This window comes from Ziziphus jujuba, chromosome 8 (genome assembly GCF_031755915.1).
Source record: "Ziziphus jujuba cultivar Dongzao chromosome 8, ASM3175591v1".
Taxonomy (NCBI): domain Eukaryota; kingdom Viridiplantae; phylum Streptophyta; class Magnoliopsida; order Rosales; family Rhamnaceae; genus Ziziphus; species Ziziphus jujuba.
This window is the reverse complement of record NC_083386.1, coordinates 24,347,453-24,373,100: the sequence shown is the minus strand read 5'-3', so window position 1 is coordinate 24,373,100 and position 25,648 is coordinate 24,347,453. Positions and strand designations below refer to the sequence as shown.

The window sequence follows — 25,648 nt, the reverse complement described above, 5'->3', positions numbered from 1 at the left end:
TTCACTAGTCCTTATCTAATAATATTTGAGTTACAACTTCCCAAGACTTTTCCCGACTTTATAGCTTTTTTTCTTTTTCCCCTAAAATTTTATTTCTCTATAAATTGGCACCCTACATTCCCAACTTTCACCATTCACTAAAACCTTTAGGCGGTGCGTAGGATAGGTCCGAATCGGACAGGATCGGATATGATAGGTTCGGATCGGACAGGATCGAATAGTGCAGTACTGTGTTTGATATAGTTCTCGACTGAATGTTGGACTAGTTGTCCCATGTTTGGTGCAGGATCGGACTGGATTGGATTATTTTATAATTATAGTTTTTATTTTATAATCTTACTTTCAAAAGTGTACAATTTTAATATAATTTCTTTACTACTTCTATTGTACAAATTTCAGCTTATCTATTGAAGGTCATTGCAATTTCTATTTTTCATCCTGCAATTATTTTATTCAGTTTATATTACTATTTCTGACTTCTAATAGATTAACATCATAATACCATTTTTTAGCTCATGGTCAAGCAAGGACTAAAGTCGTATGTATTTTGCCCTTTATTTTTACTGTTAAAGCTTTTGCAATATGTCAAATGCTTAATGAAAATGTTAGTAAGAACAGAATCCCTTGAATAACCCCTCACCCCATCACTTTTTTGTTGTTGTTAATGTTTATGGACTAATAGTGAGCGGCAGGCAGGGCACCTGCTGGATTGGTGTTTGTTCTCTATTTGTATATTCTTTGGTGAACAAAAATATGATTCTTTCAAGTCTTTGTATCTCCTAAAGCAAGTACTTCTAAACTAATCACACTGGCCAATGTAACTTATTTTGTTCTTTATGTCTGTAAACTAAATAATCATTCCACAGAAGTAAAATTTTTATACATACCTTTAGTATATCAAATTCTTTATTCTGGTTTCTTCATCAATCATCCCAAACTGCTAGCCAATCCAATCTCACTTGAGCACTCAATATGACAAATTTCTGGAGTCCAAGGCCATAGCCAAACTTTGCTATTCCCTTCAGCTCCAGTGCTTTAGACCACAGCTACAATACAAGACACACATATGTGGCCAGTCAATGTCTCTCTGGACTTCCAGAACATTGTTCTCGTCTCATATGAGCATGAGACCTAAACCATAGTTTCCACTGGGGTTATCATAATTCCATTTTCTACCAGTGACACTTGCATTCCATGGGGATTTTCTGTACTCAACTTTCCACTAACAATTATTTCATCCTTCAATTTCAAGTGAGATCATATTGATAACAAAATTAGTTTGAAAACAATCATCTAGTAATTGTAAAGATCCAATAGAACTCAATTTTGAAGATCATCTCACTATTGCTGACAATTTAAGATATCAAAGTCTAATGTTTCAAATCGTATAACTTTATTAATTCCATAAACGGTCTTGCATATGGAATCAATTTGGCAATGTGAACAATCTGCAGCAAAGAATTCATGAACAAGACCCTCTAATTCTATAAATGAGCAACCAGGTTGCTTTGGCTTTCCATGGAGAGCCATATCTCTTCTCAACTTATTCACATCTTTCCACCTTGATGCTGAAGCATAGATATTTGACAACAAAATATGCACCCCCGATCTCCTTGGTTCCAATTCCTTTATTTTCTTCATAGCAAACTCTGCCAACTCTATATTCTGGTGAGTCTTACATGCAAAGAGCAGGGATCTCCATATAACTGTGTCAGGTTGAATTGGCATTTCCCTGATAAACTTTTCTGCCTCGATTAAAAGATTGGCACGGCCAAGAAGATCAACCATACAACCATAGTGTTCTATGCGAGGAGTGAGCTCAACTTTGAGACATGGCATTGAAATAGACAAAACCCAATTCTACAAATCCACCATGGCTACAAGCCGACAATACTCCCAGAAAAGTGACCTCGTTTGGCATGACATCCCTTGACATTGCCATTTGTGAAAACAAGTGCAAAGCCCTCCTGGACTCCCCATTCAGGGTTAGACCAATAACCACAACAGTCCAAGAAATAACATCTCTGTTAGACAATTCATGGAAAATCTAGAGGGTCCTTTCTATATCTCCACATTTTGAGTGCATATCAATCAAAGAAGTATTCACTGAGAGGCTCATCAAAGAACCCCACCTTTCAGAATAGCTATGCACCCATCTACCATGGCTTAATGCCCCCAAATTCCCGCATGCCGATACAACATTGCCAACTGTTGCCGCATCTGCTTCAACCCCACGTAATTGCATCTCTCTGAACAATTCAATCGCCTCCTTGAATGAATCTGACTGAGCATAACCCACTATCATGGAAATCCAACAGACCACATTTCTGTCAGAAATACCGTCGAAAACTTTTCTGGCATCCTCCATCTTCCCGCACTTAGCATACATATCGATCAAAGATGAACCTAAGAAGACATTCAATTCCAGTCCACTTCCTAAAACTAATCCATGGATTTTCCACCCTAAATCAAGAAATCCAATCCTAGCACAAGCAGTCAGAACACCCACAAAAGTCACCTGAGCAGGGCACACCGAACCATCCTCCATCATTTCCACAAACACCTTCAAGGAATCCTCATTGCGCTCGCACTGTAAATACCCAGAAAGGACGCTATTCCAAGACACCACGTTGCGAACAAAAACTGGAAGCAAATTGAAAACTCTTCGAGCTTCCTCCATAAGACCACACAGAGAGTACATGGAAATGAGCCCATTCTGAACGAAGACATCGAGCTCAAATCCAAGTTTGAAGCTCAAGCAATGAAGCTCTTGACCCTTTTGAGGAAACAAGCAACACCCACAAGCTTTGAGTAGGAAAGGGAAAGAATAGCTGTCGGGAAACAAAGGAGAATCGCGGCGTCGCATGAGATTGTAAGAGAGAGCGATTCTTGAGGTGAAGAGCTCCGAGAATAGGCCTTGAATATGAAATTCCAGGCGAAGATATTTGGGTTCTGTATGTGAAAGAAAAGGGCCTTAGAGAATGCGAAAGCAGCTTTATCATCATCATCATCATCGGCGTCGGAGTGAGAGTGAAGGAGGAGTTTGCTAGACACAAAGGGGTCGCCGGAGAAATGGCCGGAAACAATGGCAGAACTGAGAATCTGAAGGATATTGCGGTGACTTTTGTGGTGGGATTCAAGCAATGCGATAATGGAGATGTTGAAGTTGCGCATTGCTTTGCTTCATGTTGAGAAAGGCGTGCTGGTAGGAATCGTCTTCGAGGTCAAGAATTGTGGCTTCAAACCGAAAAAAAGTGGCCAACGGTCCGGCAGAAGCAACTTTGTGTGAGAGGCTGAGAGGTTGAAAGCATCGAAAGAGGGCAGGACAAAAGTGACCCAGGTGTTTTGGTGGGTCAGCTTTGTCCCCTTCGTTTCGGATAATTTGATTAATGGGATAAGTGTGTCCCGTCCTCCATTTTCCTTCCCAAACACCAGATTGGGACTATAACCCATCCGGTCCTGGCCAGTCCCATGTAACAAACACCCCCTTAGCTTCTAATTTGAGAGAGATAGAGAGATGGCATTCACGACTTCTAAACTTTTTTCCACATTTCTTCTCCTAGAAATTTTCATTAGTCTCTCCATGCACTCAACCTCAGCAGCCAGAAATCCCTTAACGAAAACCAACACCGAGTTCATTAAAACATCTTGCACCGGGACATCGTATCCAAAACTTTGCTTTAACTCTCTTTCAGCACATGCAAAGGCAATCCAAGAAAGCCCTCAACTTCTTGCCGGCGCTGCTCTTAACGTCACTCTTTCGTCCGCTAAATCAACCTCCAACATGATGGTGCTGCTCTCGCGGAGCCAAGGAATCAATCCAAGTGAGGTTGCTGCCATGACAGACTGTATTGAAGAGTTAAGCGATTCAGTGGATGAGCTCGGAAAGTCCATCAAAGAGATGGGCCAACTAAAAGGCACCACCTTTAATCTCGTTATTAATGATATACAAACTTGGGTAAGTGCTGCTTTAACGGACGAGAGCACATGCACGGATGGGTTTGCAAGGAAATCAATGAATGGGAATTTGAAGATTACAGTGAAGGATCGGATTGTGAATGTTGCACAATTGACCAGCAATGCTCTGGCTACAAATTTGCCTTGATTCATGGTTGATTTGATTGATCTTATAATTATCTTAAGAGTGATTTTTTGTGGTAAGTCTTAATAATTGTCTTAGGAGTGATTGTTTGTGGTAAGTATGCACTTAGTACATGAACATGTTTACCAAAAACAAAGATACTTGGTGTGATTAATTGATGTAATTTAGTTACTTTTGTGATTTAAGTTCTCATGTATCTGTTTGATGTCATAAATGTAAATGAAGTTTCAGAAGTTTCAGGGTCCTGTTGCATGAGATTATAAGCATAGATACCCTTTATAAAGGCTAGCTGGAAATGTGTTTGCTTATGGATGGACAAAAATTTGGGATTCATACAACTGTTAATAATCATGTAAACTGAAAAACCTATATATTATTATTTTTTTAACAGAGCTATATATTAGAAAATAGTGTAACATAAAATTCATCACTAGTTATAAGATATTTAATGGATATTCAATTATATATAAATGGTGCATCACACCATATAATTTGTACAGTGATTGTATATATCTTTTTTATTATTATTTTCCTTAACATAGTTACGTATTAAAAAATAGTGTACTACGCAAAAATAGTAATCTAGCAACACCAAACTTGCGACATAATAAAAAAATGTGCGATAAAACGTCGCTTGATAAGACAATAAGCGACGCACTTTCCATGGCATCGCTAAATACAAAAAAATTGAGATCTAGCGACATAAAATGTGCGATGCTACGAAACAAAATGAATTGAAAATCGCTAAAAACAAAAATAAGCGACACTGATTTTCGGCGTTGCTAAATATATGACTCAACAGCTTCGGCTTTAGTTGTTTTATTCATTGTTTTTTTATTTTATTAGTTATTTGATTGTATTTCAATGATAGTTTATTCAATATTACAAGTTGCAATCCTAATAAATTACTTTTTTCCCTTTATTTTGAAGGAACAGGCTACGCATCAATAGCATAAAAAGTCGTCAGATATTTCAGATGATGCATTCATTGAAAAGAGTCGCCATATCCTTACTTTACATTGCCAATCTCATAAACATTTTTTGTTAACTGCGACGCATTTAATCAAAACAGTATCGCCTGTTACTTCTTTTCATTTTGTCATTTAATTATTTTATATATTTAATTTATCTACAAATAAATATTAAAAATATTTCTTAATATATGAAGGAATATTATTTTTTCTTAAATAATTTGCAAGTCTTTAAATTGTATGTTTGTTTTTTCAGAAAAAGAGAACAAATTAAAAAAAAAAAATGGGAACAGGCGACACAATTCCCCCTGATTGCGTCGCTTGTTGACTTTTATGATTATTTATTATTATTATTCTCTAATTATTTTGTTTTTCAAGTACAGTTTATTTTCTGTTTAAATTTGCAAGCCTTTAAATTGTATTTTTTTTTTAAAAAAAGGGAACAAATTAAAAAAAAAATGGAACAGGCAATGAAATTCCCTCTGATTGCGCCGCCTATTGTCTTTTATAATTATTTTTATTGTTGCTATCTAATTTTTTTGTTTCTCAAGTATAGTTTATTTTCTATGTAAATTTGCAAGTCTTTAAATTGTATTTTTATTTTTTTTAAAAGGAAACAAATAAAAAAAATTAGAACAGGTTGATAGTGTCACCTATTGCCTTTTATAATTATTTTTATTATTGTTCTCTAATTATTTTGTTTATCAAATACAGTTTATTTTCTGTTTAAATTTGCAAATTTTTAATTTATTTTTTAAAAATGAACAAATTAAAAAAAAATTGGAACAGGTAATGCAATTCCCTGCTGTCTAATATGATTATTTTTATTGTTGTTCTCTAATTATTTTATTTCACAAGTGCAGTTTATTTTCTGTTTAAATTTGCAATTCTTCAAATTGTATTTTTTTTTTAAAAAAAAGGAGAACTAATTAAAATAAAATGGGAAAAGGCAACGCAATTCTCCTTGATTGCGTCTCCTGTTTTCTCATATAATAATTTTATTATTTTAAAATTAATAATTTAATAAATAGTTAAGACATATTTAATAGATAGGAAATAAAAATGTGATAAATTTAATTATTTTGAAAATTTTAATAGAGAGAAATATGAGGAAAAATTATTAAGCAATTCCTTTAATTTATTTGTGTTTCTATGATAAGTTATTTGTTATATTTCGATGGCACAATGTATAAATTAATAATATATCAATTATTTATGCTTATAAAAACAATTTCATAAATAAAAATTATTTTTAAGAGATTTCTTCTCAATAATTGTGGTATTAAAGATTCAAAAAATTATTTAGAAAGCTTTTTTATGTTAAAAAGGTAATAGAAAATTATTTAAAAAACTTTTTATGTTTAAAAACTAATAAGAGACTTTTTTTTTTCACAATGCATCATCTTTTATCGCATTTAGCGACTATTTTTTAAAAAAGTGTCACCTATTTCTATGTTTAGCGACGAATCTGGAAATTATAACTTCAGAAAAGTATCGTCTATTCCATCTTTTAACGACATTTTTCTTTTCAATTTGAAAGTTACTCTTTAGTTTTGTCAAATTATGATTATTTGATAGATAAACTCATACAAAATAATTGATAAATAATAAAATTCAAATAAATACTGGTATAAGAATCTAATATTTCAAATAAATAAAATATTAACTCATATAATAATTTTATTATTTTAAAATTAATAATTTGATAAATAGTTAGTACATATTTAATAGATAGGAAATAAAAATGTAATAAATTTAATTATTCTAAAATTTTAATAGATACAAATATGAGGCAAAATTATTAAGCAATTCTTTTAATTTATTTGTGTTTCTATAATAAGTTACTTGTTATACTTCTATGACATAATGTATAAATTAATAATATATCAATTATTTTTGCTTATAAAAATAAATTTATAAACTAAATTATTTTTAAGTGATTTCTTCTCAATAATTATATCATTAAAGACTTGAAAAATGATTTAAAAAGCTTTCTTATGTTAAAAAGGTAATGAAAAATTATTTAAAAAAATTTTTTATATTAAAAAGGTGATGAAAAATTATTTAAAAAACTAATAAAAGACTTTTTTTTTAACTATGCATCGATTTTTATCCCATTTAGCGATTTTTTTTTTTAAAAAAATGCATCACCTATTTCTATATTTAGCGATAAATCTGGAAATTATAACCTGAAAAAAATATCATCTATTCCATCATTTAGCGATTTTTATTTTTTCCAACATGAAAGTTTTTTTTTTAATTTTGTTAAATTAGGATTATTTGATAGATAAATTCATACAAAATAATTGATAAACAATAAAATTCAAATAATTATTGGCATAAAAATTTAATATTTCAAATAAATGAAATATTAACTCATATAATAATTTTATTATTTTAAAATTAATAATTTAATAAATATTTAATACGAATTTAATAGATAGGAAATAAAAATATTGTGATAAATTTAATTATTTTGAAAATTTTAATAGAGAGTTAATAAAAATATGAATCAAATATAATAAAATATTAATTAAATATATTAATTATTTTTGTTTTTCAAGTACAAATTATTTTTTTATTAAATTTTCAAGTATTTTAAATAGTATTTTTGTTATTTAAAAAAGAAAACAGGTGACGAAATGTTTTAGGAATGCATTGCCAGTTCCTTTTTTTTTTTTTTTTTTTTACTTTTATTCTTTAACTTTTTTCAATGTTTTATTTGTAGATGAAAAAAAAAACCAAAGAAAAAAAATAAAATTGAGAGATAAAAGCATCACTTTTAATTGTAAATGCGTCGCCTGTTCTCTTAATTAAAAAAAAATTTATACTTAGAACTTTTAAAATCAAATAAACTATAATTCAAAAGCAAGTTAATAATTATTAAAAAAGAAAAAAAACTAAAAAGTATCTGGCAACTCTTTTTGCTTTTTATGCGTCCATTGTTCTATCAAATTAAGGAACAAAAAATAAAAATTAGAATAGGATTTTAAAATAAATAAACTATACTTGGAAAACAAAATAATTAAACTACCATTTTGGTAATTTTGTTTCACATATATAAGAAATATTTTCAGTATTTATTTTTAGATAAAGAATAAAAAACTAATTAAAAAACATAAAAAAATAATGACATTGATGGAACAAGCAACGCTTTAAGGTGTAAATGTATCACCTGTTCTCTTAATTTTTTTTTTTTTTAAAAAAAGAATGTTAAAAAGGGTTTTAAAATTTTACACACCTGTTTTGAAAATTTTTAGTGTGTTTTAAAATTTTTATATGCGCTTTTGAATCCCTTTTCTTTTCTAAAACTACATCAAGTATACTATCTAATAAATGCTATATTTGGAAGCAATCTAAGACAGACTTGAAGGGTGGGATATTTCGGGTTTCATTTTTCATTTGCTTATGTTGCCGTCGGGAAGCTGGGTTTCTCTATTTCGCCCTCGTGGTTAGCCGGGTTTCTTGTTTCTTCGTTTCTATCGTTTAGGTGAGTTTCTTTTTTCTTTGTGGTTGGCGGTGACATGTGGTAGGTTGGGTCTTCTTTTTTTTCTTCATTTTAACCGCAGGTTAGGTTCGTTGAGTTTTCTTAATCTTGCTTTTGTAGATATTTTGTTTGTGATATTGCTTGACATGGTTTTGTTAAGTTCAACAAGTATTTTATTTTGAAGATCTTCGAGATGGTCTGTTGTTTCAACTCCATCACAACATCGTATTTTTTTTGAAAAAGATGTTCTTGATGATACTACAATAGCTCACAATCCATTTGTTATACAGTTGCCAAGTATCGATGCAAATGACAATGAAGATGAATGTAAGAATGGCTATGTTCGTAATATGCCTCGCCAAATCTTAAAAAAAATGGTAATATTTTTTAAATTTTCATTTGCTAAATTATTTTTTAATAATTAATATTAATTTATTTATTTTGTATAAATGTTAATAATTTTTTTAAATTTTTTCACATGCAGTATGAGGGTATAATATTATCAACAAGAGGATATCAACTTCCATATCAATGACTATGTATTCATGGAAGTTTAATTAATATTGCTTTTACTTTTGCATATACAATAATTTTACCAAATTGTGAAAATATTTCATAAGATAATATTTAATTTATTTGATAATTATTTTATTATAAAAATATTTATTTTAAATTTTTGTATTCTAATTATTTTGGATGAAACTAGTTTTAATTTTTTTTGTATTTTAATTATTTTAATTTTATTGTATTTATAATATTTTAATCAATTTTAAAAAAATTATAATAAGCAAATTTTTTTTTTCAAAAGGATAATGCATTAGAAGAAGAAATGCATCGCCTAAAATATACTTTTAGGGACACATTGTATAAAATGGTCACCATTTGTGACCTTTAGCCACGCATTTATCAAGCTTTTTCTTTAATTGTTAAAGTGCTGCAGCTTTTAGTGACATTTTTATTTAATTTTTAGCGATGTGTTTTTTTTGCGTCACTAAAGGTTAAACATCAAATTTTTAGCATCGTATGTCTCTTGATATTTAACAACTTGTTATTTTATGCGTCGCCAATTTTTTTAATATTAGATGATGCTATTAATGCGTTATTTTTTGTTTTATGATTTTAGCGACACAATGTTAGCCGACATTTTATGTTTGCGTCTCTTTTTATTTTATGTAACGCATTAATGACGTCGTCTATTATTGTAATTTTTGTAATGGTGTAACATAAAATTCATCACTAGTTACTTTTAGTTTTATTATTCTAAGCTTGATGCATGTGCATTATTTGATATAAGAGTGAACGTATATTGGGCTTTTGAAATGAACTTAACTTAAATTTATAAAGTTGGTTTCATCATTTAGGAGAAATCTAAATTAAAATTAATCGTGTTCAATTTAGTTTTTATGTTTTTTTTTTTTCCTTTTCTTCTATAAAACTTTATAGTTAATAAATTTTAATTACCATGAATTAATATTTGAAATAAACTAATAATAAAAAAATTAAAATAAACAATTTATATACAATGAGATAGAAAAAATAAAAATTAAAAACTAAAAACCAACCATGTCAACAAAGGCAATCTAATCTTTTTGATCATGAATGACAAATGAAAGATGAAACATCATACTAGTTATGCAAGTTAGCATTATGACTTAAAAAATAGCTTTCAGGTTTGTAAATAATTAATATAAAATATAAAATAAAAGTTTGAAACTCCGTCAAAATCAGCTTTTTTGCTTCGATTGTCACAGAAATCACCCTGTACAGATTTTTTTAAATTATTTTTTTAATACCTCATACAGAAGTTATATGTACGGAATTCGAAAAAAAGAAAACAGAAAAAAAGAAATAATATATACTTAATTGCATTTCTCATTAATGTCCAGTGATCAGGTTTGTAAATAATAAATATAAGATACGTAATAAAAGTTTGAAACTCCGTCAAAATCAGCTTTTTTGCTTCGATTGTCACAGAAATCACCCTGTACAGAATTTTTTTTTAATTATTTTTTAATACCTCATACAGAAGTTAAATGTACATAATTCATAAAAAAAAAAGAAAAAGAAATTATATATACGTATAGATGATATAAATTATATATACGTATAGATGACTCAATAACGATCATTTTTTTATTTGAGATAACAATGACGAGCAAATGAAGGCATAAATTACTCACCAAAATAATAACTTACGACAGGTCTTTTCATAAATTTATTTCTAAGTGACCAATCAAATTAACGAGAAAACTATTTTGGTAGATAGGCAGTGACATAAGTAAGGAGGACACATTCTGTCAATTTGCCACTGTAATGAGATTGTGACATAACGCTTACCCCTTAATATAATTGAGACATATATGTGCACATGGTCGTAATTATTCTTAATTTATTTTCAGCAAAATATATATATATATATTCTTAACTTATTAATCTTTTTTTACTTTTTTGTTTTGTCTTTTGTCTTTTTTCTGATCTTTTTGCTTTATACGTATAGATGATATAAATTTATCACATACTTTTCTAAAAGGGGTTCACATTCCACATGTTAGGGACGTTGCACGTATTCATACAAAGTATTAGAGAATTACAGAAGTCCTGGGGACAAAAGACAAAAAAAAGACCCTGTATGCAATAATATTAGAGTAGTTATACTAAATTTTAGATATGGATATAATATTGAACGATATACTACTAGTCTTATTTATTTATTTGATCTCACTAACTTAAAATCATCTAATATTCATATGATTTTTCTACAATATGCAGGATCTCTAAATTCTTAGGAGATTACATATAATTTATCAGTTATATTTGATAAATTACATGTAATTGTATTATATAATTTATTATAATAGATAAATTATATATAATTGACTGAGATGGGAGTGTCGGCATATGACAGCAAAAGTGTGTATATATATATATATATATATATATGCATAAAAATCGAAATCTAAATCAATAATAAATGCATCTATTTTCATGGCGAAAAATATGGACACTTTACACAGTCCAATACCACTGGCGTTTAGTATAAATTGAGGATGAAAGCAGGCTGTTGGAATTTTGAAGGAGCATTTGCATTTAGCACAGGGGATGCTGATGACGTGGCATATACATCCAAACAAATTTCTAACTACCAAATTAGACCTGTCTCCCTATACAAAATAACAAAACTCCATTTAACTTAAATGTAAAAACAATGTGGCAAACACACCGAGCGTCAAAATTGACCAAATCTTTGTTTCTTAATCTGTTGACTAAAAAGTCCTTGTATCCGATTTACGTAACCATTCTCTATTTTAGTCCATCCATTCCTATCTTTTTGGTTTATATTTCCTCCACTCTGAATCAGATTATGATGATATTTAAACTTCTTCATCAGAAAAGAAGTATTTTATCAACCATCTATTAGCACTTAAAATATTAATATGGTATTTTTGATTATTGATATATAATTGAATAGGAGATTGAAACTATATATACATATTTAAACTCTTTAATCTCGGTGGATGGTGATATTCATATCATTTCTAAGAGGTTAGTTAAAACGATTGACAAAAAGTTTTACGGACAAGGACCATAAAGAGACAAGATGAAAAAAATAATAATAATAATAATAAAAAATTTAAAAAAAAAAAGAAAAAAAAAAGCCCTTGAAGGGACAAGATGCCAAAAACCATAAAGAGACGGGAATTGGAATGATCGAGATGGCACTGCATGTGGGCAATGGACTAGAGAAGTTTTAGATGACATCCACGTCGATGATAAGTCCAACACCAATGCACACATTGCCCAAAGTGGCCCATTGTCGAGGTAGTCCAACCACGTTGCTGGTTTCTTTCATGGGCCGAGGTTGGTATCAAGGCCTTTTCCTTTAATGGGTCCCACAAGTTGGATAACCGATTTTTTTTTTTTATCTAAAAAAAAAAAAAAAAAAATCGGATTTTTTGTTTTCTCGTAAAATTTCACCAAATCACATCACATCCTTCGTGTAAAACACCTCCTCGGTTTTGTTGTTTGTATAAAAATATATTTCTATTTTTGAAAATTACATAAATATTTTCTCCCATTTCGTTCCTTTTTTTTTTTTTTTTGGGGGCAATGATTCAAATCAGAATCTCTTACCCTATAATATATATATATATATATATATATCCTTATCTGTTTACATAGTTTTTAACAATTTTTTGGGAATTTTACCCAAAAAAAAAAAAACATTTTTTGGTAATTATATTTTTTAGACTTCTTATTAGCCTCTAATTTTAAGATGGGCTAGAGACATACCTATATAAAATAAACTAAATAAAAAAAAAAAGAAATATTTTAAACCCTTATGAATAATACAAACATTCAGCCGCATAATCGAGACTAATTTTGAAACAATTCACCTAAAATGACAAATTTTGAGAGATGGAATCTCTTTATGTCTGAGAATTTGATGGTTGACAAGCAGAATGCAGGGTCACCCTAGATTATTTTGATGTGATTTAAAAAAATAAAATAAAAACAAAAACCTAAATTATTTTGAAGCACATGATGGGAGGTTGGAAATTAGACCACAAGAATTACTTTCCGACCTTTTTTCTTTTTATGTTTTTGTTTTTTGTGGTGAAGAAAATACTTTCCGACTTATGCCCAAATATCTTCTGCGGTTCTAATGTCCCCTTCATTTCATACGTTAATTACACTTCTCCTAATCGCTCATACATCGTACCTTTCAGCCTCAATAGAGACCCGTTGAAATTTTCACACCATAGAAGATACTCCAATCAAATTAGATTTTTAGATTTTCTTGAAGAGATTTGTTAGAGAGTCCCAAGCCACAAGAAATCTGGGAGCCATTTGGAAGTAGTTTGTACAATGTTTCACACATCGCTTCATCAAGTAAGAAACTGTGAAAAGTATGATATAGAGTTTACTAGTCCTTATCTAGTAATATTTGAGTTACAACTTACCAAGACTTTTCTTTGACCATGTTTTTGGTTTTTCAGAAATGTTTATTTTTTTCAGAAATGTTTATTTAATTGTTTATTACTATTATTATATATTTTGTTAGTTCCTAGCAAAATGAGATTTTTAGATTTTGTTAGACCCAAATTGACCAACTTGTGCAAGTGGACAATCTGTTAGAGCGACTAAAGAAGACACTAGGAATCGAGGCACTGTTTGGAAAGTAGTATGTACAATGTTTCACTCTTTTTTATCATGTAAGAAACTATGAGAACGAATTTAATTATTAGCTTTTTTATACTGAAATTCTAAAAATAAATTTTAAATCGCTATTGACAAATAAATTTTATTAATAATTGTTCATTAACAGTAATAAACAGTATTTTTTAATAATATTTAAGTTATTACCTATCTATTTTAGGATGATAATCATTTAAATGATTATTGTTTTGAAAAATACTAAAGTGAATATTTGAAAATAAAGTTGTTGAAAAGCATTTCTAATTTTATTTTATTTTTTTACTAAACACGGTAGAAAGTGTTCTGAAGTGCTTTTAAAACTCTAGGAAAAACTTTGCTAAATTTCATTAATTTTTGGGTTCTCTAGTTCTCTATAAATTGACAACTTTTCTTTCCCAACTTGGTACACTTACTAATAGAGAGATAGAGAGAGATGGAATCCACATCCTCTAAACTTTCTTCCACATTCTTTCTCCTACAAATCTTCATCATTAGCTCCTTCATTTACCCAACCTCTGCCGCTAGAAACCCCCTCCGGTCCAAAACCAACAATGACTTCATAAAAACATCTTGCAGTGAAACAACCTATCCAAGACTTTGTTTTGCCTCTCTCTCAACCCATGCAAGCACAATCCAAACGAGCCCTAAACTTCTCGCCGGAGCAGCCCTTAACGTGACGCTTTCATCGGCTAAATCAGCATCTGCATTGATGTTAAAGCTGTCCAAGATCCATGGAATCAGTCCTAAAGGGGCTGCGGCGATGAAAGACTGTATGGAAGAACTAAGCGATTCAGTGGACGAGCTTCGAAATTCCATAGCCGAGATGAGCAAGCTTAGGACACCTAGCTTTAACCTTGTGATGAATGATATACAGACATGGGTTAGTGCTGCTTTGACGGATGAGAATACTTGCAGTGATGGGTTTGCAGAAGAGAAAATCAAGGGAAACTTGACGAGTATTGTCAAGGGTCGAGTTCTGAATGTAGCGCAATTGACCAGCAATGCCTTGGCTTTGATCAACAAATATGCTTTGCTACATGCTTGATCTGACGGAATCCGTTTGTTTCTTAAGAATTATAAATGTTTTTGGTAATTTCTTGTTTATTGTTTTCCTCGTATTGAGCTTGATTTATGTATTTGGGGTAATTAATTATATATCTAGTGTGTTGCTGTAAAATTTGTTAAAAAATATATGTAAGTGTTAATATAATGCAGATATTTTATTTACAACTATCGATATAATTAGTATTCCATATTTTATCTTATCTTTATAATCATTATTCCATATGTTATCTATTTAATGATATAATATTATAGTTGTTAAAACAAGTATTAAATTCAGAATTCATAAAAAAGTAAATCTAACATAATTACTGCTAATTTACCACATTATTTTGTAAACAAAATTTTGTAACACAAAATTTGAAATGTTTATCTAAATTATCTATCAAATAATATTTGTTAAACTATTATTGATTACTTCATATAATTTAAAAATTAAAAAATAAATTCTTAATTGAATTAGTAAATTAAAAAAAATCAATTAAATATTATCATAATAATTTGATAAATAAATTTAATAAATATTTTTATAAGTGTAAGATTATTGTTATTATTTTACAATACATTATGCCTCAAACAATTATTGTTTGGTTTACAGTTTAAAAACTTTAAATTTTAAAATTTTTTTAGAATGATAGTTGCGCATGTGAAAAAAGAAAAAGGTAAGACAATTGCATTGATAGTACAAACAAGATGCATCATTTCAAGTTGAAATTAAGTTACACGAGGCCATCAATATGGATGCTAACTTGATTTGTGGGCCAGCATATAAGCTGTGAACCACATCTTAGATCATATAAATGCTGATGGACCCCTTAAAATTTTAAATTTTGCTGAGAGGCTGCTAACGCCCCTCTTGTCCATATCTACGAGGTTAGGTAGTTATGAGCTTATGACATCTTTTTCTACTTTTAAATTTAGAATTTGTTGTAGCCATCAAAATTATTATTGTGTCAATTTTTTTTATTATTCGTAATATTATTTTAGAAAGGAAAAATAGTAGATACACATTAAGACAGTCAACTTCTTTCTGTAGCCTATACAAACTCTTCATGACATGAAATTCTAAAGTAAAAACTAAAAATATATAAGAACTTTTTTTTTTTTTGGCTAAAAATACATGAGAATACATTATACATTAAAAATCTTAAAAAAATTATTTTTTTAGTAAATAAAAATTATTTATTTCTCATGAATTTGTTCACATGCAACTAGAAAAGTATGAGGGATTCACCAAAAGAAAAAAAAAGAAAACTAGAAAAGTATGAGGGCCTAAACAAACATCAAGTCTGCGGACTTCTATCTTTCAGACATAGCAACATTTTGCATATTGGTTATTTGTCCTTTTTTTTTTTTTTTTGGCATACTTAGTCCTAATCTTTTTTGACATTGTTGTCCTTTAAATTATTATTATTTTATCCGTTAGTCCTTGATCCATTTTCCATAAAGAAATTTCATTAAGTTGAAGAAATCAAAGTGCAAATTTAAAATATACTAAATTATATTTATTCATAGAAAATTATGTAATTACTAAATTATACATATTTTAGAAAAACAAAGATTCTATATAAACTATTTCTTAAAAACCATTTGTCACCTACTGATTTTTTTTCTTCTTAATTTATTTATTACAACACATCTAATTTTTTATTTCAAAAAAATATTTTAATATTTTAATATTTAGTTTTTTTAATTTATATTCTCTTACAAAACTTCCAAATCTTTAATATCCAATCCAATTTTTTAAACATGGTTTTGTGTCAAATAATAATTTTTCTTTCATTTATTTATTGTAGCATATATATTTTTTATTATAACAAAAATTATAACATTTTATACATAGTGTTTTAATTTATATTCTCTTAAATAAATTTCAAAATTTTAATATTCAATTAATTTTTTTAAATATGGTTTTATATGAAAAGTATAATTTTTAAAATTTTATAGATTAAGATATTTAATATTTTAAATTATTTTTATTAGGAAAAAATCTTTCAAAAATTTATCATAATTTTTAATTTTATAAACATAATTTATCATATATTTTTAATTAATAATAAATACAATTTATTAATTTATTATTTTTGAACAATTATCAATTTAGAAATATTTTTATCTGTAAGAAAACATATTTTTTGGCATTTTTGGTGCTTATTGCATATGAAGTCTTATATTTATGTCAAATTTGCTCTTTGGTCCCTCTATTTAACAGAATTTTGGATGGAAAATGGGCAAAGGCTAATGTGACATGCTAAAAATAAAGGACTACCGGTATAAATAACCCCAAATTTACGCATTGGCAGCAAGAAGAAAAACACTAATAAAACCAATTTTATGTAAATATAGTATGATATCACATATTTTATCTATTAATGATGAGTTTATACTAGGCTAATTCTCGCCTCTAAAATTAATATTCAAAAAATTGAAGATGGAAACAGACATGGCAGTGATTATTATTTGTACACACATATTACATAATGGGATTTTTTTTTTTTTTTTTTTTTGTGAAGAACTGTGGAGTGGGGTTTCATTACTGCACATTCAACCTACGACTTGGAAATTATATGATGATAGGTCATTGTCAACCGAGGTATCTCTAAAGAACAACCACATGGTTGTTTGAATTAATTAGCTTTGAAGTAAGCGGACAAACCCACAAAAGGGGCGTTGTAATATGTGGTAGGTTCGGACTCAGCAATATCAGATCTAGAGTCCTTAAACGAATCATCTTTCACTGGTCCTCCAACAAGAGCCCCAATCAGCACATTGGGATTTGGTCCCTCTTTATTGAAATATGCATCTCCATCACGGCAACCAATGTGCTCTGGCACTTCTTCAATGGAAGGCATGGTCGAACCTCGATGATGTATTTTCTGTGGGAACTTTTCCCCATACCCAACCATGTATGACATGCTCAATGGGTTGTTTCCTAGTACATAATCCACCTGTTCTAACATTTTCCATAACCCATTAGGTCCCATAAAGCGGATAACTATATATAAATATATATAGAATGAAGCAGATCAATATAATGATTTTAGTATATGAATTCCTTTGGTAGCAATTGCATAGCTTTACGAATTAAAATTATCCAATATCGTTTTCGCACTTGCAAAATGAACTCAATATGTATGGATGCAACAATCATTAACCATTAATACGCCTCTAAAAGCTAAGTCGATTAAGAAAATAGCAATTTAAACTCGATCTTAATTATGTGATTCAAATTATATATAGTTAATTACATTCTATTGGGCATGGTCATCCATGTCGACCTCAAAAGAATTCTTTTTCATTTTATATATATATATATATATATATATATAATCGACAGCCCTTTGGAGTTAGCATAACGTGGGTGACTATATATATATATATATATATATATTAGAGAAACGGATATCCATCTAAACACATGAACAAACCTGGGTTCTGGCAAGGCTTACTAGCCCAGAAGGATCGGCAACAAAACCTTCACATTGAATTGTTTTACTGGCAGCTTTCATGTATTGAGCATAAACTACAAGAAGAAACGATATAGACATCGTAGTTTGCATGTTGAATCCTCCGGGTTTGAACATAAGTCCACCTGACTAACAAATTAAAAAAATTTGAATTTGATTTTGTTCCCAAAAATTAAATTGAGTTTTTAAAGAAATTAATTATTTAATTACCCGGGGTATATGAGACTGATTTTGTAGGTGATTGGGGGAATATGGAGCATACGAATTGGTCCGCATTGGGAATGAAGAGGTTAGAGTCGGAAGGGTCTGTCATAGCCCACTGTTCCACAAAAAAAATTAAACAAGAAAATTTTAAATGCTTGGAGCATAATTAATGTCAAAATAGTGATATGGACCTAAAGCGGCCATTCTCTTATCAAGGAAAGCTATGTCCGGTATTTTTCCAAAATCAATTAATTTCCGAATACAGGTCTAACTTATTTGCTGATATAATAACTTATATCCGGAAATAAGTTGATCCTGGTTAAATTCTTCACCCATAAGATTAAAAAAAAAAAAAAAAAATTCATGGCTAAAGATGACGGAAGAAGAAAAGCTGGGGTTTTGGCGACCTGGGAAGCGAGTACGTTAATACCAGCATGCTTTGCATCCCATCCAAACTCCTTAATATTTCCACCCTGCATGTTTTCTTTAACATAGTTCCAGTAATTAGCCTCCTTCGTTGCTTTATACAACCATGAAGCTGCCCAAACCAACTCGTCCTGAAGTAACACAGTTGTTGTTATAACCCAAAAAACAAAAAAAAAAAGGAAAAATTAAAAGCTTTCGATTTCATTTTTCAGACTACATAATTTTATCAGCAATCTTATGAATTAAAATTTCTGTTAGTGCATATATATACCATATAGCCATTGAAATCGCAGTAAAATGGACAAGTTGCATTTCCAATACTGTCATTGTAAGATCCTCTATGAGTGTCTGCAAATTGAAATACCTATGACAAAGAAACACATGCATTAATTAATTAACCAATAGCCCAAAAACCAAAATCAAAGAAAAACAAAAGCAGAGAAAAAACAGAGTTAATTCCTTTTACCTGGACGGCCCTGCTAAGAAGCAGAGCAGAATAGTCCGAGTCAGAATTTGAAAAAGCTATAGAAGAGGCTGCAAGTGAAGCTGCAATCTCAGCTGAAACTTCAGAACCAGGGTGTTCTTTATCCACGAAGTAAGAGGTTCGAGGTGTGTCCATGTCTTCAGGTCTCTCCCAGCAATCATGGTCACCATAAGGGTCACCAACTTGGGCTACAACAACGTCTGCCTTACTTGTGGCTTTGAGGAAATAGTCTGTTCCCCAGCGAATGGCTTCCAATGCATGCTGTAAATCTGAGTCCATAAATTGGCCGAATTCTATTACACTCCATGACAAAATGGTCACTGTGAATGCCATTGGGAGGTGGAACTTTACATTGTCACCAGCATCATAGTATCCACCTACTAAGTCCATCTGATTAATCAAAAATCAAGTTATTTTTGGTTTTTCATTTATTATTCCATTATATATTTAATAAGTTATAACAGTTTTTTTTTATTTATTATTTACAATAAAGTTATTTTATTAGTTTTAAATCGAATTTATGGTCCTAATTATATTAGTTCTTTTTAACGTCTTTCCTATCATTATATGTATGATCCAACTCCTTGTTTTTTGAAAAAATATATATGATGCAACTTAATAGGATATATTTATTCAATTTATTTATTATATCAATATTTTATATTTTCTATATTTATGTTAATAGTTATTGCTGCCTGGTGTCTGTAATTTTTCCAAAATGCTGAACCATGCATACTCATATTAGATTACTCATATTAGATTAAAATGATGATTTTCTTTCCATTTTTTTTTTTTAAATGTTGAGATTTAAAAATGCAATAATAGATTTCTGGGGTTGTATACTGTCCACTATGCCAAATAGATTTTATTTGGCTAAACTCATGTTACGCAACAACTAATATAGTTTTAAATGAAAGCATTATTCAAAATGGTCCCAAAGCTGACAAACTAGGTTCGAAACCAATAGATGGATCTTGTATGGGTGTGACTTTTACCATGTTTAGTGTACTTTTATTTTGTTTGACCATGTATTATAAAATATTTTTAAAAAATAATTAAAAACTCTAATATGCATATATGGCATATATATATATATATATATATATATATGTTCATTAAAATAAAACAAAAATAAATAAATTTAAACTTTTTAAAGCAAAAAAATAAATTTCAAAGCGATGCTGGGGAGGCTGATACTAGTATGCAGAGGAAGAGATACTAACACCAATATCAGAGCCATCAGTGAGGGCAGAGTCTTTCCTCCAAGTCATACGTTGTGAAGAAGGCAATTTGCCGGACCTTTGGCCTTCATAAAACAGAATGCTCTTTGTCAATGCCTCAGCGTAGTCAGACTCTGCTGCTGCTCTTTCCATTATTGCCATGATCATCCATGTTAAAACCACCAACCTTGAATTGCTATTCATTTTGTTTTTTTACCACCTCTCTCTGGTTGATTATTTGCAAATTCAAAAGCTATACATATACTAACAATGTTACTAAAATTGTCTCTGAAAATAATCTACATTTAATATATTTATATAAAGTATATGTGTCATTTTTTTCCAATATGTCTCTGTATTTTCTCATTTAATGTCTGTCTTACTCTGTCTCCCAAAATCTTGGTTTGTGGCCTATAAAGGCAATTCATGGTACAAAAAAGGGAATCGGTAGTAATTTCATTCCCTTTATATCGTCTCAACACACTTCAATACTGGATTGGCACTTTATCCCTCAAACCTCATCCAACGTTAACGAACGGTCCTGAAAAGAAAGTGTGAGTTCCTATTTTTTTTTTTTTTATTTCATAAATTAAAAAGTTTGGGTTAAAAAAAATATTCGTTAATTGCATACTTACTACCATATCACTCCATTAATTTTCGCAAATTAATTACATTAATACATGTCTATAAAAATAAAAACATTATGTATATAAAATTAATTACATTGATATATGCTCATACATGGATAGTAGTATATCCTTGATTAGGACTTCAATTTCATGATTCACTACTGTTTCTAGAAATTTTTTTTTTCTTTTGCTTTTTTTTTACAATGGAGGTTGAAGATTTGAACTTAAAATAAAATTATTGGCTTATAGGTTTTTGCTGTTGGACTTTTTCCACAGGGATAGCCATCATTCGTTAGAGAGAGTAGTTTAGGTGAACTTATTCATTTCTCTTATCCTTAGATATAGTATTATTCACTATTGGGAGTAAAGTAATAAATTTTCACGCACATCCAACCTCAAATCCTTTCCTATTCACTGCAGAATTCTAGCTCTTTGTTTCTCTTTAAGAAATGGAGAAATTAACTGCTTACTAATTACTAGTATCACACTAGATTATAAGTAGTATATTGTTTAACATTCATAAAGATTATACTAAAATAATCAGATATGCCTATCAGATTTTATATTGATAATAAAGTGAGATTAGTCTAATGATAAGCTCTTTACGCTTATATGAGATTGTGGGTTCAAAACAATTATATTAATAAATTACCTATATTGTTAAGTTATATTGGCTCCAACCCTACTTTTGTTACTTTGTATATAGCTGAGTATATGAGACTGATTTTGTAGGTGATTTGGGGAATATGGAGCATACAAATTGGTCCGCATTGGGGATGAAAAGGTTAGAATCAGAAGGATCTGTCATGGCCCACTGTTCCACAAAAAAATTAAACAAGAAAACTTTAAATGCTTCAAGCGTATATAAAGTAAAACTAGTAACACTGACAATAGCTAAAGTAGATCATTCTCTTATCAAGAAAAGAAATGTCCTGTATTTGTTCAAGATCAACTTATTTCTGAATACAAGTCTAACTTAGTTCCCTATACAAGTAACTTATATCTGGAAAAAAATTGATCGTGGACAAATTCTTCACCAATAAAATTAAAAAAAAAAAATTTCATGGCTAAAGATGACAAAAGAAGAAAAGCTGGGGATTTGGCAACCTGGGAAACGAGTACGTTAATACCAGCTTTGCATCCCAACCGAACTCCTTAATATTACCATTCTGCATGTTTACTTTAACATAGTTCCAGTAATTAGCCTCCTTCGTTGCTTTATACAACCATGAAGCGGCCCAAACCAACTCGTCCTGAAGTAACAAAGTTGTTGTTACACCCAAAAATACATATATTATAGGCTTCGAATTCGATTTTCATGCTATATTATTTTGTCAGCAATCTTACGCGTTAAAATTTCTATCAATAGTGAATGTACCATATAGCCATTGTAATTGCAGTAAAATGGACAAGTTGCATTTCCAATGCTGTCATTGTAAGATCCCCTATAAGTGTCTGCAAATTGAATACCTATTACGAAGACAGAAACACTTGCATTAATTAGCCCAAAAACCAAAATCTAGGAAAAACAAAAGCAGAGAAAAAACAGAGTTAATTCCTTGTACCTGGACAGCCCTGTTAAGAAGCAGAGCAGAATAGTCTGAGTCAGAATTTGAGAAGCTATAGAAGAGGCTGCAAGTGAAGCAGCAATCTTAGCTGAAACTTCAGAACCAGGGTGTTCCTTATCAACTAAATAAGAGGTTCGAGGTGTGTCCATGTCTTCTGGTCTCTCCCAGCAATTATGGTCGCCATAAGGGTCACCAACTTGGGCTACAACAACGTCTGCCTTACTTGTGGCTTTGAGGAAATAGTCTGTTCCCCATTGGATGGCTTCCAATGCATGTTGTAAATCTGAGTCCATTAATTGGCCGAATTCTATTACACTCCATGACAAAATGGTCACTGTGAATGCCATTGGGAAGTGGAACTTCACATTGTCACCAGCATCATAGTATCCACCTACTAAGTCCATCTGATTAATCAAAAACAAGTTTCATTAAATTTAAAATTTATCAATCCTAATTAGAAGGCCCAATTAATTTGGTGTACTATGTTGTGTTTGATATTTATTTAAAATTATAATATTTTAATACTTTTTTATTATTTTACTGTTATATATTCAATGGGTTATAACGCTTTACAACAGTTTTTTATTTATTGTTTATGATAAAGTTATTTTATTAGTTTTAATTCGGATTTATGGTCCTAATTATATTAGTTTTTTGTAACATCTTTCCTTTTACTACATATATATATATATATATATATATATAATCCAACTTAATAGCTACATTTGTATGATCAAAAACAAAAAAAAGAAGAAGCTATATTCATTTAATTTATTTATTAAATCAATATTTTATATTTTCAATGTTTATGTTAGTAGATATTTCTGTTTCATGTGCGTAACTTTTCCAACATGTTGAACCATGCACCTCGTATCAAATTAACATAATTTTCTTTCAACTTTTTTATGCCAAATAAATATTATTTGGCTAAACACTTATGTTACACAACAATTAACATATTTTTTAATGTGAACATTGGAAATAATCCCAAAGCTAATAAAGGAGGTAAAAAACCATCAGCAATTTTATATAAATTTGGCTCTTATCATGTTTAGTTTACTTTTACTTTGTTTGACCATGTATTGGAAAATTATTTTCAAATAAAACAATTAAAAACTCGATATGTGTATATTTAAGACAAAAATACAAAAAAAAAAAAAAAATCTAAACTTTTTAAAGCAAAAAATAATTTTTAAAGCGATGCTGTGGAGGCTGATCACATTTGTATGGAGAGGAAGAGATACTAACACCAATATCAGAGCCATCAGTGAGGGCAGAGTCTTTCCTCCAAGTCATACGTTGTGAAGAAGGTAATTTGCCAGACCTTTGGCCTTCATAAAACAGAATGCTCTTTGTCAATGCCTCAGCGTAGTTAGACTTTGCTGCTTCTCTTTCCATTATTGCCATGATCACTTTTTTTTTTTTCACCAGTTTTGCACTTTCTGGCTGATTATGTGCAAATTCATATGCTATATATATACACAATAAAATATTATAAAATTTGTGTCTGAAACTAATTTATGAATAATATCTTCTGGTGAGGTTATTTATATAGTATACGTATATTTTCTCATTTCTGTCTGTCTGTCTCCCAAAATCTTGGTATGTGGCCTATAAAGGCAATTCATGAAAAAGACAGGGAATTTATAGTAATTTCATTCCTTTTATTGCATACTTACTATTATATCACTCCCTTAATTCGTACAAATTAATTACATTAATATGTGTCTATAAAAATAACAATATATGTTTATAAAATTAATTAAATTAGTATAAGGATATCCTTACAACTTCAATTTCGTGATTCACTACCCTTTCCAGACTTTTTTTCTTTTTTTTTTTTTTTTCACATTGGGCTTGGGATTTGAACTTAAAATTATTGGCGTATCAGTTTTTGCTGTTGGTCTTTTCCACAGGGATAGCCAACATTCGTTAGAGAGAGTAGTTTATGTGAACTTATTTATTTCTCTTATCCTTAGATATGGTGTTATCAACTATTAGGAGAAAAGTAATAAATTTTCACGCACATCCAACCTAAAAACCTTTCCTGTTCATTGCAGAATTCTAGAACTTTGTTTCTCTGCAAGAAAGGGAACAAATTAACTACTTACTAATTACTAGCACACACTAGATTATAAGTTGTATATTCTTAAGATAAACATTCATCAAGATTAAACTAAAGTAATGCGTATGCTTATCAAATTTTGTATAGATGGTTAAGTGAGGTTAGTCTAATGGTAGCCCCTCACACTCAAAAAATTGCATCGATAAACTACCTATAGTATTAGATTATACTGGCTCCAACCTAATTTTGTTTCTTTGTATATGAACTTTATTAATTAGATAATATCTTATATCATTTCGTATGTACAATTAGATAAGTAAATTTATTGCTTGTAGAACAACTTCTTTAATATAAATCTTTTTGATAGAGCATGCATAAAGTAAATAATAATAATAATAATAAAGAACCAGAAAAATTTATGTTGAATAAGGGAAGTGCTCCCTTCCTTGTCAACTACGATTCTTATGAGGAGTACTTTAGTAGTTATACACTTCCAAATGCACCATATTGATTGGGTGTGGGAAAATGACTAGCTGAGATGTACCTAAGCTAGTTTAGATACATGGACTATTCATAATACATGTAGCAATTATTGTTTGATTATAGTTTAAAAAATTTGAACTCTTTAGAATGATAGTTCTAGAAAGGGAAAAAAAAATGATCAGACAATTACATTAAGTGAAAACAAGTGCATCATTTGAAGTTGAAAAAAAAAATTATGCAAAAGCATCCGTATTATAGACTTTAATTTTAATTCCAAATGGACA

The 25,648-nt window shown here is 29.8% G+C and overlaps 2 protein-coding genes and 3 pseudogenes across 5 annotated transcripts; 2 read left to right on the top strand and 3 right to left on the bottom strand.

The window, feature by feature from the left end:
* Positions 1-1,354: 1,354 nt before the first annotated feature.
* Positions 1,355-3,174, bottom strand: LOC107414290 (pentatricopeptide repeat-containing protein At2g22410, mitochondrial-like; annotated as a pseudogene).
* A 313-nt stretch (positions 3,175-3,487) lies between these two features.
* LOC107414289 (21 kDa protein-like) lies at positions 3,488-4,257 on the top strand (annotated as a pseudogene).
* A 9,899-nt stretch (positions 4,258-14,156) lies between these two features.
* Positions 14,157-14,989, top strand: LOC107414336 (21 kDa protein). The gene has a single exon (XM_016022446.4). The coding sequence runs from the start codon at positions 14,190-14,192 to the stop codon at positions 14,799-14,801; it is 612 nt and encodes a 203-aa protein (XP_015877932.2). The 5' UTR covers positions 14,157-14,189; the 3' UTR covers positions 14,802-14,989.
* Positions 14,990-17,383: 2,394 nt separating this feature from the next.
* LOC107414337 (endoglucanase 4) lies at positions 17,384-20,778 on the bottom strand. 4 transcript variants are annotated; one of them, XM_048470544.2, is made up of 7 exons: positions 20,623-20,778; positions 19,382-19,789; positions 19,187-19,279; positions 18,855-19,046; positions 18,496-18,574; positions 18,247-18,410; positions 17,384-17,766 (listed from the first exon to the last, which is right to left on the bottom strand). In XM_048470544.2, exons 1-7 carry the CDS (start codon positions 20,770-20,772, stop codon positions 17,446-17,448), a joined length of 1,407 nt encoding a protein of 468 aa, XP_048326501.1. In that variant the 5' UTR covers positions 20,773-20,778; the 3' UTR covers positions 17,384-17,445. The 4 variants fall into 4 exon arrangements, with proteins under 4 accessions (XP_048326501.1, XP_048326502.1, XP_048326500.1 ...); XM_048470545.2 differs by having other exon boundaries at positions 18,496-18,604; positions 18,894-19,046; XM_048470543.2 differs by having other exon boundaries at positions 18,496-18,643; positions 18,897-19,046.
* A 1,161-nt stretch (positions 20,779-21,939) lies between these two features.
* LOC125421599 (endoglucanase 4-like) lies at positions 21,940-24,223 on the bottom strand (annotated as a pseudogene).
* Positions 24,224-25,648: the final 1,425 nt, after the last annotated feature.